At 34.7% G+C, this 17,304-nt stretch overlaps 1 protein-coding gene across 1 annotated transcript in view; it reads left to right on the forward strand.

Annotated features, from left to right (window-relative positions):
* Nucleotides 1-17,304, forward strand: part of LOC121316386 (CUB and sushi domain-containing protein 1-like) — a 590,542-nt gene that overhangs the window by 475,053 nt on the left and 98,185 nt on the right. The window contains exons 31-33 of the mRNA XM_041251464.1: nt 7,379-7,517; nt 7,816-8,003; nt 13,252-13,446. Coding sequence (XP_041107398.1) covers nt 7,379-7,517; nt 7,816-8,003; nt 13,252-13,446 — 522 coding nt within the window. The remainder of the gene's footprint in view (nt 1-7,378; nt 7,518-7,815; nt 8,004-13,251; nt 13,447-17,304) is intronic.

Here is a 17,304-nt window from a genome sequence, read left to right on the forward strand (position 1 = left end):
GCAAAGGCTTAGTATATACAGTCTGGTCTTTGTATTAATGCAGAGCCTACCAGGTGAAGTAGTAGGATGTAAAACACTAGAAACATAAAAAAATACTAGACTATGTGCTTGTAAATGAGGGGAAAATAGTGTGCTAACAAGGGACAAGCCTTGATGCGCCAAATGGCCTTTTTTTAGTTCTCAAAATATTGTTATGTTCTAAAAATAGCCTGGCTTGGTATCTAAAGTATTCAAGGTCTTGCTGCAGTTTATTAAGGTAGTTTTAAAATAAGTTTATTTGTGAAGGGTATGTTACTATCTGACCATCTCTAATATGTACATTGCCATGTGTGTTTGACAATACATTTATAATTGTAATTATTAGTGATGGGCATCAATATCAATATTTCGATATAATATCACTATTGCTCGATATCATTAATTTCCATTTCGCGATATCATGGAATTTTAAAAACAGCAGACATGCTTTTTATTGCTAATACTGCTAAAATATAATCAAGTTTATTTTACATTAGGATACAACAAACCCTATACATACCAATCATTGTCAGTCTCATAGGCAAAAAACCAGACACTAAAGTATTGTTTAACCTTTTTATTCCATTGAATGGTGTTTAGGTGCATTAAGCACGATTGGCCATCTGTTTTGCATTATTTTGAGATATGCGCATGTGTCAGCAGTTCATTGCATTTTTTCTGTGTGATTACTTACACTATTAATTTATTTTTAAAATATGAACTTTTTGGTACTAGATATACTTTTAACACATCAAAACACATCTCAAAATAATGCAAAATTCAGCATGACGCCATACTTAATACTTTTAGAGGTGTCGTGAGTCAGCATTTATACGCAGAGCAGCTGAAGATTCAATTACTTCCGGACTGTGCGCAGTGAAGTATAGAAATATTTTGGTTCTGAGGTGGCTGATGATGGAATAGTACAACAATATAACAAGCCCTTGTTTTTCTCCATGGATATTGTGAAGCAAAGCAGCACTAATTTAAAGTAAGTTATTGATCTTCATATGTAAATATCTGTTAACGTCTAAATATGTATATAGGTTGTCTTATTTATTTTGCTGTGTTTTGGAAGACTTCAATCTTATCAATATTGATATAGAAATACATGCACGGCCTTAATATACAATTTTCATGTCGTTGAATACCACTAGTAAATATTTATATAGATATATATTCTTTGTAAAAAGCTTTGTTAGTGCATCAGTTAGGGTTGATATTAAAACAACAAAAGTAGGGAAATGTGATGTTATGGTTTTTAACCCTCCTTACAAGCAATGGACTAAACATCAAATTTCCCTACTTTTGTCATTTTAATATCAACCCTAACTGATGCATTAATGAAGTTTTCTGCAAATAATGTCTTCCTTTTTGAGAATATATATATATATATATATATATATATATATATATATATATATATATATATATATATATATATATATATATATATATATATATATATATATATATATATAAAAATATATTGAACTATTGCCCTAACATCCTTACACCACAGGTCAATAGTCTCGGTCTGTCATGTGATTGGTTCACATCACTATCAGTCCTGCCCCTTTTCAAAGGAACACCTTTCTCAACTGCACTCTTCACAAGTGAAAATGGCTGAACACCAATTCTGTGACTTAACAGAAAATTAATTACAAATGATACTACAAAAGAAAGATGCTCCAAACACTAAAATAATGATTAAAACGTCACGTCACTGTTTTCTGACTTTCTGAAATTCAAACAAATTCAACTCGATGATGTAAACAAATATGACCAGCAGGATAAACAGTGGATAATGCAGCCTTCAGCAAACCAGACAGGGATAGAAGAAAACTAGATGATGTGAACTTCAAAAACTTTTTCTGTTATTTATTTATGTATTTACTTATGCTGTATCAGCTATATTTCAACAAAATATATAAAGTCACATTTACTATCCAACCTTGCCTCATTTATTTTCTTGACCGAATCATATATTAAATATGTACTGCAGACTCAGCCATAGTGGTAAAGTTAAATGCCCCTCATGAAGACGGGCATTATAACCCCCAGTCGGAAACAATAGTCTTCCCTCTGGTCAATAAATTTTCCACATACAGCATATTTACTATATATATATATATATATATATATATATATATATATATATATATATATATATATATATATATATACAGTACTGTGCAAAAGTTTTAGGCAGGTGTGAAAAAATGCTGTAAAGTAAGAATGCTTTCAAAAATAGACATGTTTTATATTCATCAATTAACAAAATGCAAAGTGAGTAAACAGAAGAAAAATCTTCATCAAATCAATATTTGGTGTGACCAACTTTTTGCCTTCAAAACATCATCAATTCTTCTAGTTACACTTGCACACAGTTTTTTAAGGAACTCGGCAAATAGGTTGGCCCAAACATCTTGGAGAACTAACCACAGTTCTTCTGTGGATTTAGGCAGCCTCAGTTGCTTCTCTCTCTCTTCATTTAATCCCAAACAGATTCGATGATGTTGAGATCAGGGCTCTGTGGGGTCCAAACCATCACTTCCAGGACTCCTTGTTGTTCTTTAAGCTGATAATCATAAGTGAATTGCATTCAAAAATTTTATTTTTAAATGAAAATGTAAATCTTGTCAATTTCAATAAAATGGTCACCCAAAGCAAGGGGATTAAAGTCTGATGAACCAGTGTGTTAAAAGTCTGAAATGTGTATAACATGGTGTTAGAACACTGGCCTAAATATACAAGTGTCTTTGTTAGATGTTCTCTGAGTTAACTAGCATGTTACCTAATTAACCTTTTGTCACCAATTATTGTTAACAGGTGAGGGTCCATGATTACTATAAATATATGTAGCATAGGCACAAGTTTGTCATTCCTGAATGTAAGGGAGCAGAAAATGGCAAAATATGCTCAGTTAAGCAAAGAAAAAAGACTGTAATTACTTTAAGAAATGAAGCTCAATGTTTAACACAAATCGCAAGAACTTTGCAAGTGTCTGTAACTGCTGTGGCCAAGACCATCAAACAATTTGAAGAAACTGGCACTCATGAGGAACAAGGTCAGGCAGGCCAAGGGTGACCTCAGAATCAGAGAACAAGTTCATTCACAAGTCTGCGAAACCAGTGATTAACTGCCCCTGAAATACAAGCTCAGCTAAATGCTACTAGAAGTACAGATGTTTCAACATCAACTGTTCAGAGGAGATTGCGTGAAGCTGGCCTAACTGGAAGAATTGCTGCAAAGAAACCATTGTTAAGTGCAGACTAAGAGGAAGAGACTTGCCTGGGCAAAAAACCACCACAGAAACTGGACATTTGAGGAGTGGAAGTCGGTCTTATGCAATGATGAGTCAAAATTTGAAATATTTGGGTCCAACTGCCGAGTATTTATAAGACGCAGAGAGGGTAAGCACATGAGTTCTGCATGTGTGGTTCCCACTGTCAAGCATGGAAGAGGCAGTGTCATAGTCTGGGGTTGCTTTGCTGGTGACAGAGTTGGTGATCTTTTCCAAGTCCATGGCAAGCTCAACCAGCATGGCTATCATAGCATACTTCAGAGGCATGCCATTCCATCAGGATTATGGCTAGTTGGAGAGCAAGATAATAACCTGAACACATCTCAAAGTTGTGCAAGAACTATCTGGAGAAGAAGGAAAGTGAAGGACAACTCAATCTAATGACCTGGCCTGCCCAGTCTCCAGACCTCAATCCCATAGAACTTGTATGGACGAACTGGAGAGAAGAGTCAAAGCAAAGCTACCCACAAGTGCCCTACATCTCTGGGAATTGCTGCAGAAGAGCTGGGAAGACATGTCGGATAATTTTCTGCTAAAACTTGTTAACCGAATGCCTCGTGTTTGTGAGGCTGTTACTAAGGCAAAGGGTGGCTATTTTGAGGAATCCAAGATTTAGAGACAATTTTCAATTTTCTTGAACATTGCTTTGATACTCCTTATGTTTTGTTTTGTATATTGTAACATGTTTTCACTTTCAAGTATTTACAGAAACGAATACAATGTAAAACATTGTCAATTATGAAAAAAACCTAGTTTCCGGCATATGTACTCAAACTTTTGACTGGTACTGTGTGTGTGTGTGTGTGTGTGTGTGTGTGTGTGTGTGTGTGTGTATGTATATATATATATATATATATATATATATATATATATAAAATCCAGGGCTGGCAATGGAACGTGAAACAAGCAATGTGAATGGTCGAGCAAGGTTCCAGCTGTCCATATAGTGGATTGATACAGACAGCTGGAGCCTTGTCACATATTTGAAATCACTGTGCTGCCTCACAGAATTTAATTAACAGGTACGAACAGATACTATTCTCCAATTTAAATCTTTATGACCCTCTGTTACTAATATCAAGTTCTTTTGAAGTAGATCTAGAGAATGTTAAGGTGGGAAGGAAGGGGAAATACAAACTTAATTAACATCACAGTATCTCAAGTCTCATAGTTTAAGATTTGAAATATAATTTTATAAAGTACATTGGATTACAATTACAAATTTCTCCTACAATCTCATCTGCTTCTTTTTATGTACCAGCTTAAGGTACATCCCTGCACAGCTATGTATTTTACCTCGGTATAACAGCCAGTGAATCTTGTATAATATTGCCAGATGGTAAGAGATAAAAATAACTTCTTGATCTTGAAGTAAGGACCTTATGATTTGCATTCTGCCAAAAAATATCATATAAAGGTTTATTAAATAGTCACCTCAAGAGACATTCATGGCCATTTTTCATGTTTTAATCAAAACAGTGGTTTCCTTCTGATTTTTAATAAACCACTTTTTAAATATTTTTATTTAGAATTAAGTCAATGTACAGGTTTGTAAAAATAATGTAGCCATTAAAGAATATCAATATGCAGCTCTTATATTAAAAATTAATACACTACATCACTCTGGGCCATAAATGTTTACAGCACTGGTAATTGACAAATATTTCAAAGTGCATAGTATGTAAAGTATGTTTTTTTTTTTTTTTTTTTTTTTTTTTTTTTTATATATATTTTATAATCAAGCACTTAAATCCTTCAATAATAAAATGCACATCATGAAAAACTGCATATTTTGGATTCACATATTTCATTTTTTTTTTCACACTTTATTGACTATTAAAAAAAAAAAATTAGTCTACTATTTTTTTATTTTTTTTTACAAAACAATTGTATGCATATTCTTAATGTGTCTGTGTACCCAGGGTGACCTTGAGGGGTCTTGTGGTTTAAATCAATCTTTATTGTCACCTGCATAGCCACAATGGAATCCTCTAAGGTCCTACAAAAGCCACAACATACAGCTTTTAACATTCCAGTAATGTACTTATGATATGCTGGGAACTGCATCTGTTTAATGCAAGTTGTTATTAGTATTCTGGATATAGAAAAAGCCGTTCATGTTTATTTAATGTCTTCCACTTCATTTTAGCTTTATAATCACATGTTCTTATTGCTGCTGTGCTATCACAGAACTTCTGGGATTCTGGCATTCAAAACTACCTCAACAGCCAACAAATACTGTCAGTTCATCTCAATAAAGACATATATATGTCCTAATAGAATTGTACTAGAGGCGCAATAGATCATACTACAGTGCATAGGCTTGCTAACCATAAAGTTGTTTGGTTCTTTCCATAAAAGATTGCTAAAGAGGCATAAACAGAGAATGTATATTTTCTGCGATCCACCATAATGAGTAATACTGACTATGATTAATTTACAGGTGCTGGACACAATAAAATGGAAACACTTGCAATCTAACTGTTGTGTTATTATGCTGTCGCTTATTTGACTTGTCCATTTGTTTCCAAATGGAACCCATGCCATGTATGCTGTCAAATATGTAAACTGCATGTCACAGCAATTTGGAATCCCATTCCTGCCAAGTTGTTGATCCTGGCAGGGGACCCACAAGGAGCACTGTATTGATCAATGTGCTCCCATTGGTTTAGGGAGGAAAGTCGTCTGGGTCTAGTTTGCCTCAATAAAAACTGGATCTCCCTATTTCATGATAGTTTCAGTCAGATATGACACTTTTTTATAGATTGTAAGCCATTGGCCAGTTCACAAAATCATTAGTGTGTATGTTTCCCCAGTTTGAACATAAAGCAAGAAGAAAGCATACATTGCCTTGTTTTTTGGTCACTCTTTAAGGGACTTATTTTGGTTATTAACAAACAGATAGTAAACATTTAAATGTACATTATTTTCTTTATAAATGTTAGTTAATAATATATAATAGGCCAGCTAAAACTGCAAACACCAGAGCCCTATGGATGATCAATATTTAGTTGATCATATGCTTGAAATCAATTTAAATTGTTACTCTAGTAATGTTTAGTAAATCAGGTTTTTATTACCCTTAACCCTAACTGTTAGCTAAAAATTAACAATGTTTGTTAACAGTTAATAAACCAAAAAAAAAACAACCCTTAAAATAGTGACCTTTTTTGTACTACCATAACTCTTAGTATATAGCACATAACCTTTTAAAAGGCTTACGAGACTGTATGCTTTACAGGTCGACCGTTATTTGTGAGGTGTGCATTATACTGTAGTATTCTAAATAGGGTTACTTGTATAGTGTAACATGCAAGTGGCGCATGTTGTGCATATATTAAATGAGGTGATGGGAAACCAGTGTGGGATTCCTGTCTTGTAATGGAAAAGAGAATATGGTTATTATCACTAAAGTAGTATATGATTACTTATTAAAAGGAAAATAAGGTAAACAAAAAAATAAATAAATCACAGTACAGTAGGGTTAACTCAAGGTTTGGTTAATGGTGGCAATGGAATATTTTTTGATAATTTCTTAATTTTCTTTGTTTCTGACTTCAGTGATAGGTAAAACCTGTTCAAAATGTATATCTTTGTGTTGATGCATGATCAGTAGAAAATGCAATTTCAAGAACGATCTTAAAAGAAAAACATCTTCTTATTCAGAGTCTTAAGCTTAAGATGCCACGCATCTAGTTCTACTTCAGCCATTTCTGAATCTCAAAACAGCAATTGTGTGAACACAGTAATTGTTACAGCTGTGTATAATGGTATATAAAACAGGATTAATTCAGAATTTTTCTTTTATATATCCACCCTTACTTTGGTCTCACTGCAGTCGGATATGTGACAGATTAATGCATTCTGAAAATGGCGTGCTGTATTTACAGTAATAAAGTAAGTTTTGAATTGAAGCCTCAGTAAGACGCTACAAAAACATTGAAAGAAATCCTCTTGACTGATACTGTACAATAGTAAAGTGTTTTTTCTTCAATTTCAGGTTAAGACTCTTGTAATCTTTTCTATTGTTTTGCCTCTCTTATGTTGTAACAGCTACCTGTGGAGGAAATGTGACAGGCCCAGCAGGCGTGATTTTATCACCTAACTACCCACAGCCTTATCCTCCAGGGAAGGAATGTGATTGGAGAATAAAAGTGAATGCAGACTTTGTAATCGCCTTGATATTCAAAAGGTATGCTTTAAGTGCTTTAAGAAAATGTCCCTAACTTTTACAGGCTTTAAATGTTAAGAATTACATACCTGCTTCAAATTAGTGGTTCTGGAAGCCATTTTTTTTGCTGTTAGTTTGAAAGTTTGTTAGGCTCTTTTTTCTTTGAAACACTGTTTTCTTTCTTCATCTATGTTTTTGGTTGGCTTTCAGCAGGCACTTTACATCAGCTGTCCATCTCAATGCTTTTCATAACATTCAGGGTAGAGTTGTCAGCATTTCTTAAATATATTCCAGTGAATTATATTGCTTTTTCTTTCAGTTTCAACATGGAACCCAGTTATGATTTCTTACACATTTATGAAGGGGAAGATTCCAACAGCCCTCTAATTGGCAGTTTCCAAGGTTCTCAGGCACCTGATAGGATAGAAAGCAGTGGGAATAGCCTTTTTCTGGCTTTCCGCAGTGATGCTTCTCTGGGGATGTCTGGATTTGCAATTGAATACAAAGGTAAATGGTCCAGGCACTGTAGCATACATCATTTTCAGTATTGCATAAATTAACATTGTTATGAAGAATTTTCAATTTGATTTGTGCCCGTATAGCTAACTCTAATTTTAGATTCCTGTTTATGTCTTCATAGTTTATTCCAGTTATTAAATAACTTGGATTTACTCCAGTGGAGGCTAACAGCTAAATGTCAGACCTCTACACTTTAAAGAGCCCTTTTTTTTCTAAGAGAATCGTGGAGTGTTACATTACAAGTCTGTAATAAAATATGGTAATTAATTAACTGAAACAAAAGGACATTTAAAAATGTTCCTGATTTAAAAACCGTCAGAAATAGAATGTTTGATTTTGATAGATGTCTTTGAAGTTTATACATAGATTGAAGCAGAAATTAAAAGGGTTATTACTAAATATATGTACAACATATATGCTTCCAAATGAGCATGTTACACTATTCTACATCTTGAAAAATGGCATATTTTTTCAAAGTCATCCCACTTAGACCCCTTGCTTTCTAAATATCTGAATTAGACAAGTGCCCCATCTTCATATAATTTTCATAAGTGCAATGGTAGCCCAAACATTATCTATTTACTGCAATACCCAAATTACATTGTGGGATTTATGTTTTTCTGTTTTGCACAAAAAGCCATGCTGTCAAGACTGGTACAAAGAAAACAAGGTTTATTGAGACCATGTAAACAATATTCAAGGCTGTAATATACCAACAATCCCATGAGGCTTTGTATATAAATTGGCTGCATAGGGTAGTCTTTCATAGCAGTCTGTGTGTGTCTGCCTGCCTGCCTGCCTGAGGTGGATGACGACCTGTTTCATGTTACTTTATAGTAATTATATGTGGAGAAGAACAAAATTACCAGTCATCTTACAGTCAAATATGTGGTAATATCATTATATATAAAGAATCAACTGATGTACTACTATCAAAGGAGGTTTCTTGGCACATATGGTTTTAAGTAGTAGGCCTTGCTAATATCCTATACATTTACATTGTTAAAGTGGCTCTGTCCAGCTATGACATTAAATTTTATACTAACGTATAGTTATCTTTTTTTTTTTTTAACTTTCATAATTCAAGCCTAAACAACTTGTGTGATTTTCTGTAGGTTACATACTTGCCAACATTTGGAAACTGTTCAGTGGCTTGTCTCCGGAGAGGGGAGTGTGATACGCATCATACACATGGGAGGAGTCATATGAAAAAAAACACTCATTATCATATAATAGATGTATCCCCCCATCTCAACACGACATGACCATCATGACAGTAAAAAATAAACAGTGAAGCGTTCTTATATAAGTGATCAGCAGATGTGTCAGCCGCACGAAGAGCACAGCATGTGGTTTTCACTAACTCTACTGTGCAGAATAAATGTTGTTTTTTTTTCTATGGGCAAATATCAGGACTTTCTTCCTATGCAGCGGGACTCGGGGCATTTGCTAGGAACTGTCCCGACCATATAGGGACTGTTAGCATGTATGAGGTTATAAGCTTCCTCAGTCTGGTCTATCTCAGGCATAACTGTATCAGTACCTTGTCTGAGGTCACTGAAACCCATATTCAAAGATATTAGTCATACTCAGTGAAGCCTGTGTTTTCATTCCAAAGACATCACTCAACCTACACTTGGTTAAGCGGTGAATGTATGCCAGTGGATTATATGGAAAACATGGACAAAAATGACAGTGTTTCACTTTCCCTGTGTTCACAAGGAGAGCTACATGATGTTTTAAAATGAAAATACATGTCAAGGTATGAAAGCAATCTTTCTGGTACTCTTGTATGATGCTAGTCAATTTAAAATAACTGCTTTGAGTATATTACAAGAAAACTATAATAATGCATAAAAGCATCAAGGAAATCCCAGGGGGGTGTAATTAACTTGACTAATTCATTCCTGGAACGGGTGTTATGTTACTGTGTGGGTATCCGCCGATCAATGAATCAATCAATCTATATTTTTATATAGCATATTTCACAAAACTTTACCTCAAAGCTTTGACCAAGAAAAAAAACAAACAAAAAAAAAAAAAAACATATGTTTTAAGAAGAAATACAGAAATGAAAATACTTAAAAACAATACAAACAAGTAATAAATACATAAGTATAAATAAGTAGGTAAATAAGTTAATTAAAGAGCAGTAAAAACAAGTGATAGAAATAAATATAATTTACAGAACTGTAAATTATATTGTAAAAAAATACATATAATTTACAGGACTGAACGCTCTGTCATAAAATTAAGTTTTCAGTCTTATTTTAAAAACAGCAACAGACGGAGCTCTGTAAGAGAATGCTCTGCCACCTGCGTTTTTGTTTGTATCCTTGGAATATTATGCAAGGCTACACCCTGTGGTCTAAGGCTGACTACGAAAATATGGAGTCAGGAGACCTTTTAAGTATGAGGGACCACGGTCATGGAGAGCTTTATATGTCAGGAGCAGGATCTTAAAATAATTCCTGAAATGAACAGGAAGTCAGTGCAAAACTGCCAAAACAGGAGTGATATGTTCATATCTCTTGGTTCTTGTTAAAACTCCGCCGCTGCATTTTGTACAAGTTGTAATCGTGAAATAGCATGGCTAGAAATACCAGAGAACAACGCATTACAGTAATCTATCCTTGATGTTATAAAAGCATGTATTAGTCTCTTCACATCAGACTGAGAGAAAATACATATAAGTTTAGCAATATTTCATAAATGAAAAAAAAAGGATATCTTAGTGACATTCCTGATATGTTACTAAGGAAAAGGAAAGATTTTGATCGAAAATTAACGCCTACATTTGTCATTTCAGACTTCCAATTAGAAGGGAAGCCACAAAGAGCTAGGTCAGATAGGTTTACTAGACAACTAGTCAGTGCACTACAGCTAAGTTGTCCCCTTGTTTAAGTGATAAATATAGCTGTGTTATCGGCGTATCAGTGGAAGTTTAACTCAACTTCGAGCACTATCCCCCAAGGGCAACATATATAGTGAGAAAAGAATAAGACCAAGACTGAACCTTGTGCAACACCCCAAGTAACTGCAGATATAACAGAGGTGTCTTCCTCAATTTGGACAAACTGAAATCTGTTTAACAAATAAGATTGAAACCAAGGCAGGACATTCCCTGAAAATACCACTCGATTTTCGAGGAGAGTCTTTTTAACTTGTTTCAATTAAAAAATAAACACTGTATTGTAAAAGTGTATGCAGTTTTATATTTTACTGGCGGATGGCAGCAGTCCCTAAGAATTGTGCTTGACAGACCGGTCATCTGTATGTACATAGCTGAGAGTGAAAAATGGATGCCTGTGTATCTACAGAGAATAAAACAAGATTTATTTATTTATTTGTTGGTGTTACAGGTTGTAAGGAAACCTTGTCAGGTTTGGTACTGGTCAAAATGACCTATTTATTTATTGTACCTACACTCCACAGACAATTCATATAACAGTGCTATACACCCTGCATGAAATTGGGGAAGATACTGTATATGACGTGATTGAAGATTTGCGACGCAAGTTTTCTGATGTATGTGTGCTAGATAAAGACGTTAGCATTCATGAGGGTTTGAAGTGCATCTGCTTTGAAATTTGTCCCACAAAATTATATATATATATAAATTTAGTAGTCACTTATTTTTATTATTTTCTAACAATTTAGAATGTCCAATTATTTTTAGGCTCAGCTCACCACTGCCACCCCTGTGCTGACTGGGGAGGGGTGAAGATGAAGACATGCTGTCCTCCGAAGTGTGTGCTGTCAGCTGCCTGCTTCTTTACACACTGCAGGCTCACCATGTGTCCTACAGTGTTGGAGGACAACGCAGCTCTGGGCAGTTTACAGGCGCCTGGCCACACTATAGGGGTCACTAGTGCGCGTTGAGCCAAGGACACCCTGGCTGACCTAATCCCCCCCTCCCCTGGGCAGCGCTTGGCCAATTGTGCACCACCCACTGTGAGCTCCCATCCACGGTTGGCAATGGAATAGCCTGGACTCGAACCAGTGACGTCCAGCCTGTAAGGCGCATCCTGCACTCTATGCAGAGTGCCTTTTACTGCTTGTGCCACTCGGGAGCCCCCCACAAAAAATAATTTCTAAAAAGTGATATGCCTGCACAAGTATTATAATGTTATAATGCTGCCACTAGAAAAAAAAAATGTTATGTTGTGATATATATTATAATGCTACAATTGTAAACGCATTGTTGTTATTTAAGTTTGTTCTGTTGAAATACTGTATTTCCGTTTATCATAAGAACAATAAATAAGTGTGTATTTAAAAAATAAGATAGCATAAATTGTTTTGAAAACTGTCCAAATTGCTTATTTGAGTGCTAAGAATTAAAAATCTGCAAAAAAGTGCATTTTTAACTTGGAAATTGCCTAAATAAATGGGCAGCTGAGTAGTTAAACCTAGTAACATAAGAACTGAGAGTAAACCCATATAGCAATACATCATCCGTTGATAGACAAGAGAGAAAATAATATATAAAGGCAAAAACAAAACACAGTGGGAAGACAGCTAAAAATAAAAGTTGTCCAAACAGTGGCTCAGCACTGGTCCCACTAAAAGGGAGGTCCCGCTCCAGGAACTGTTTTGAGCACTCGGATCCCGGTTAACGCATACAGTGACTACAAGTGGTTGCTTTGTTTGCTCACCCTGGTTTGTACACACAGTTGTGAGAATTCCCAACCAATTCACCTCCAGCTTGCTGACAAAGAACAACAAAATGGAGAACCAAGGACTAAGGATTGACTTTTCAGCCCCTTTTTTAAAGGCATGTAAACAGGGTTAACATCAACACCTGGCCACATGCTGCACATGAAGTTCAGTTAGATAGGGTGGGAATTCTAACCTCACAGCCCTGCCATATCGAACACAAACTTTATTTTGCAAAATTAAACACTTTTTTTTTTTATAATCAAACAAAATACATTATTTAGAGGTACAGGGCCTCAGCCTCAGGTTAGTCAGGTCCATTGAGGAACACCCTCCACTCAGAGATAGCAACCCCCACCCCCCAGTTCAATTTACATACAATTCATTTTTCCAAAACAAGGATAATATCAGTTTATATATTTTTACTAAAGTTGTTCATATTATTGCCTGCTGTGCATTCTATTACAAAAATCATTGTGGAAGGCAAGAACTGTGTTACCAATAAAGATAATTGGACCAGTGAGATATTCCTTAAGTTAACAACATGTTGGTTTTTTTGGGGATTTTTTTATGACAGAGAAACCACGGGAAGCTTGCTTTGACCCTGGGAATGTAATGAATGGTTCCCGCATAGGAACTGATTTTAAACTGGGTTCTACTGTTACCTACCACTGCGACTCCGGCTACAAGACTGTTGGCCCGGCTACCATTACATGTATTATTGGAGATGATGAGAAGCCAGTGTGGGACAGAGGACTGCCGTCTTGTAATGGTAAAGTACTGCTTATGTGTCATTTTTTTATTATCACTAAAATATATGACTAAAAATAATTGAAAGAATATAGGATAATATAATTACATTAGGTTAACCCTGATATTGGAGTGTTTTTTTTTTTTTTTTTTTTTTATAATTTCATTATTTGTTTATATATTTGTATTGATGTAGCAAACTAAAAATATGCCTTTTTTTTTCTTTTAATCTCTACTTACCCTGCCTATAGATCAACTTTGTTACAAATTAACTGTAATGATATCCGAAAAAGGAATATATGAGTGATATTCTAAAATAGGTATGCTTAAACAATTAGCTGTTTATTCTTTTGCATAGTTTAAGCCTAGACAATCACAGAGCTGACAGGATTGATGGCTGTGTTCCAGTTTACCTATGGTATAAAGTCAGACAATAAAGACCCGTTGGGATTTATGGAGGAGAGACATGAAAGCTTGGGCCAAAGGGTTGTCACACTTTTATAAGTCTGACATAGCACTGAAGTGGGATGAAAGATATATGTAAACCTGACTATATGATTAAATAAAATAAAACATTGCATTGTTTTCCCAAGGTTTCTGTGAGACAAATGCTATATACTGTACTTTACATTATTGGCAATATGTTGTAGCTGACATAGGCTATCTGTATGCATACATGTTTTGGATTATAGGCTAATAGCATTATTTTGGCAGTAGAATACCGCTACTACATTTAAAATGCACAAAATCTTTTGGCATACTGTTCTTAAAAGTTTATTAAAATAAAAAAGTGTGACAGGGTACATACCCACAGCCCCTGAGTGTATTTGGTTTATTTGGTATAGTTGAGGTTATGTTGCACAGGTGATGTAAAATATATATTTATATTGGGGCACGTGTAGTGCACAATTAGTTCACATGCAAACTGTGCCGGGGCCAGATTGAATGATTAGCAACTGTGTATAAAGAGGCACTAATCACTCACTTAGGGTTAGTGTGTTCAGAGGTGGAACGAGAGATGTGAGTTGTGAGATCAAAAGAATAAATCTAGAAAACAGTTGCTACCCATGCTGGTGATACTTGTTTGTTCCGTATCTGTTGTGTTTGTCTGTTTTGGCCACCGTGCCGTTTTGTTTGGTTAAAGTTTTTTGTTTTCTGTTTGTTCAACCTTTTTATTTATAACAAACTCGCGCTTCAGTGTTTCATACCCGGTACTGTGTGTGTCTCTTACTGGTCTGACATCACCCTCAAGCCACCTGGGTCCTAAAAAGGTTGCCTTGTTAACCAAGGTAATAGTGATAATTGACTTGATACTGTTTATTGGATTAACTAGGATACATACAAAATCTGACATATCTTATAGGATATGCAAATATAATTAATAACACTTATTTCTTTACATTTCCGTGTACACCTGAAGAAGAGACTTGAAAGCTTGTGTTTATATATCACAGTTAATCAAAAACAGCATAACATCTATTTGTATTGTTTTAAATAAATATCTAATAACTGTTTTCCTTAAAGAATCCAAGCAATGCACATCCCAGTCACTTCCATGCCTAGGGGAGTGATGGAAAGAAATGCAACAAAATTTAGACATGCATTGGAAGCTCCGATTTCACGTTGGGATTAAATACATGCTCTTAGATAATTGTTTGCAAACAAGGTATGGCTGAAGTAGCGAACTAATCCTTTTTTCATGAATACCCCACACCTGTCATATAGACACCTATGGCATGTTAGAAATTGAAACAGGTATGACTTTTGTGAACATCTGCATAGTCCCACCTTTATTTTATATATTCATTAGATAAAGACAAGACTCCCTGTCCTAAATATGTACAGGAAACCTGCCTAAACTCTTGGCCAAGGTAATATGTATGATATGACTTTAGTTTCTGGACCTGGTCTGACCTTAGTGGCATGATAATGTAAATATCCCTGTTGACATTTTGTTGATTCCTTTGTTAATCACAGGGCTTATTACTCAGATGATCTCAAGCTTAAGATGACATGTATTTAGTGAGCTAAAGAAAAAGCTGTTTTTATGCTCTGCCACCATTTGTAAACTTTTATTATTATTTTTGACGTATAGTCATTTCTTGGGTGTCCATGGTGTACTGCATCTGTTTTGTTGTTTTTAAAATTAACAGTGTATAGTCTGCCCTCATTTATTTGACTCTTGTTAATCTGACCTGTCATTACATTTTAACACACTGACCCCATTATGAAATATTATGATATATTGCATAAAGTATTTAGTTACAAAACTGACACCATATTGAACTGAACATGTGAACGTCATAGGGCTTGGACAGACTGTGGACGGTGACGTGAATCCATCATACAGAAGAAGAAAAAAGGTTGTTTTCACACAAAAACCAGCTGTCTGCTTATAGAGTTGACACAGACGTAGCTGTTAAGCATGTAAGACATTAGTGGAAGCAGTCTTTTTTTTTTTTTTTTCAATAGGAGTGACATAGCAGAAAGGCAAAAAGCATGACAGACTACCGGTTTATCTTAGCGAAAATAATGTGCCTTTTAATGCAGCACTTCACAACTGCCTAATTCAGGCTTGATTGGACCAGCTGGAATATAGCCAGTCAAGCACAGGTAATCATAATCACCAACCGCAACCTAGTATAGCACCTTGTCATACTAATGTGCTGGTTTTTCAGTAACTAAATAATTGTTTCTGACTTGATCTTGTCGAGTGATCATTTCATTGGTAACCATGACAACTCTTCTCACCTTTTTTCTTTACAGGACTATTTCAGACTCAGTTATATTGAAACACTGGTGCAATAAAAAAAAAAAAAAGAAAAGAAAAAAACAATGGATAAGCAATGTGACATTGTTAATATCGTTAACTACCGAAAAGTGTACATTAAAGTTGTTTCAGAGAACTTGGTGTAAGACATCATTTGTAATCCGTCCATACTTTATAATATTATATATATATATATATATATATATATATATATATATATATATATATATATATTTCCATAGTAACTAAAATACTGCCTCAGTGGTGCATCCTACATGTCTGTAAATTAAAAAAAAAAAAAAAAAAAAAATGGTTATATGGCGCCTCTCTGAGGAAAGCATAAAAAATGATAACAGTCAGCATTACAGAGCGTCACAGAAACATCTTGAAATATGCAATGGAAAGGGGCTGTGAAGGGAGTCTATTTTTGAAAATCATGACAGTAAGGAAATCCCATTACCTGTCTGAAGTTGGTAACGGATGCTTCCAAAGACTTGCTAGCATTGATCAGATAAAGAGTACAGGTGGCACACATCTGTTGTCATCATGGTTTATGAACGAATGTGCAACATTGGGAGTTGAGTACAGAAATAAATCTGCTGCAGTGTACAGAGGAGGTAAAGCTAAACAGATACATAGACTTTGGTGCAGCTTCAATTGTGCAGATAAGTTACAGGTTCAAAGTATTTATATCATATTCATTTCTTCACTTTTTTTCTTGATCCATTCATTCATTTTTAAAGAGATTAATAACATCAGCACACAAAGTTATCAGCAATCTGTTAGGAACTGGAAATAAAAATAAATTCATTAAATTGTTCTTGAATACTAAATAATAATGAATGAATAATATGAATTATCTCTATTTAATTACATTATAGAGATAATTCATAAATAAGTGTATTGATAACCATATCAGTTACAGTACACACCTCTACCTTATTCCAGACATTTAAATTAATGTGGTCAAATAAGTGCCAACATTTCTCAAAATAGAAAAATAACTACTGTTTCCATTTAATATTCTTGAGAAAGTGTGTGAGGCAAAAATCAGAGAATACGTTATTAGATGATGATAGGTATTACAAAATTAAACAGAAAATATACAAA

The sequence above is a fragment of the Polyodon spathula genome, chromosome 5, assembly GCF_017654505.1.
Source record: "Polyodon spathula isolate WHYD16114869_AA chromosome 5, ASM1765450v1, whole genome shotgun sequence".
Classification (NCBI taxonomy): domain Eukaryota; kingdom Metazoa; phylum Chordata; class Actinopteri; order Acipenseriformes; family Polyodontidae; genus Polyodon; species Polyodon spathula.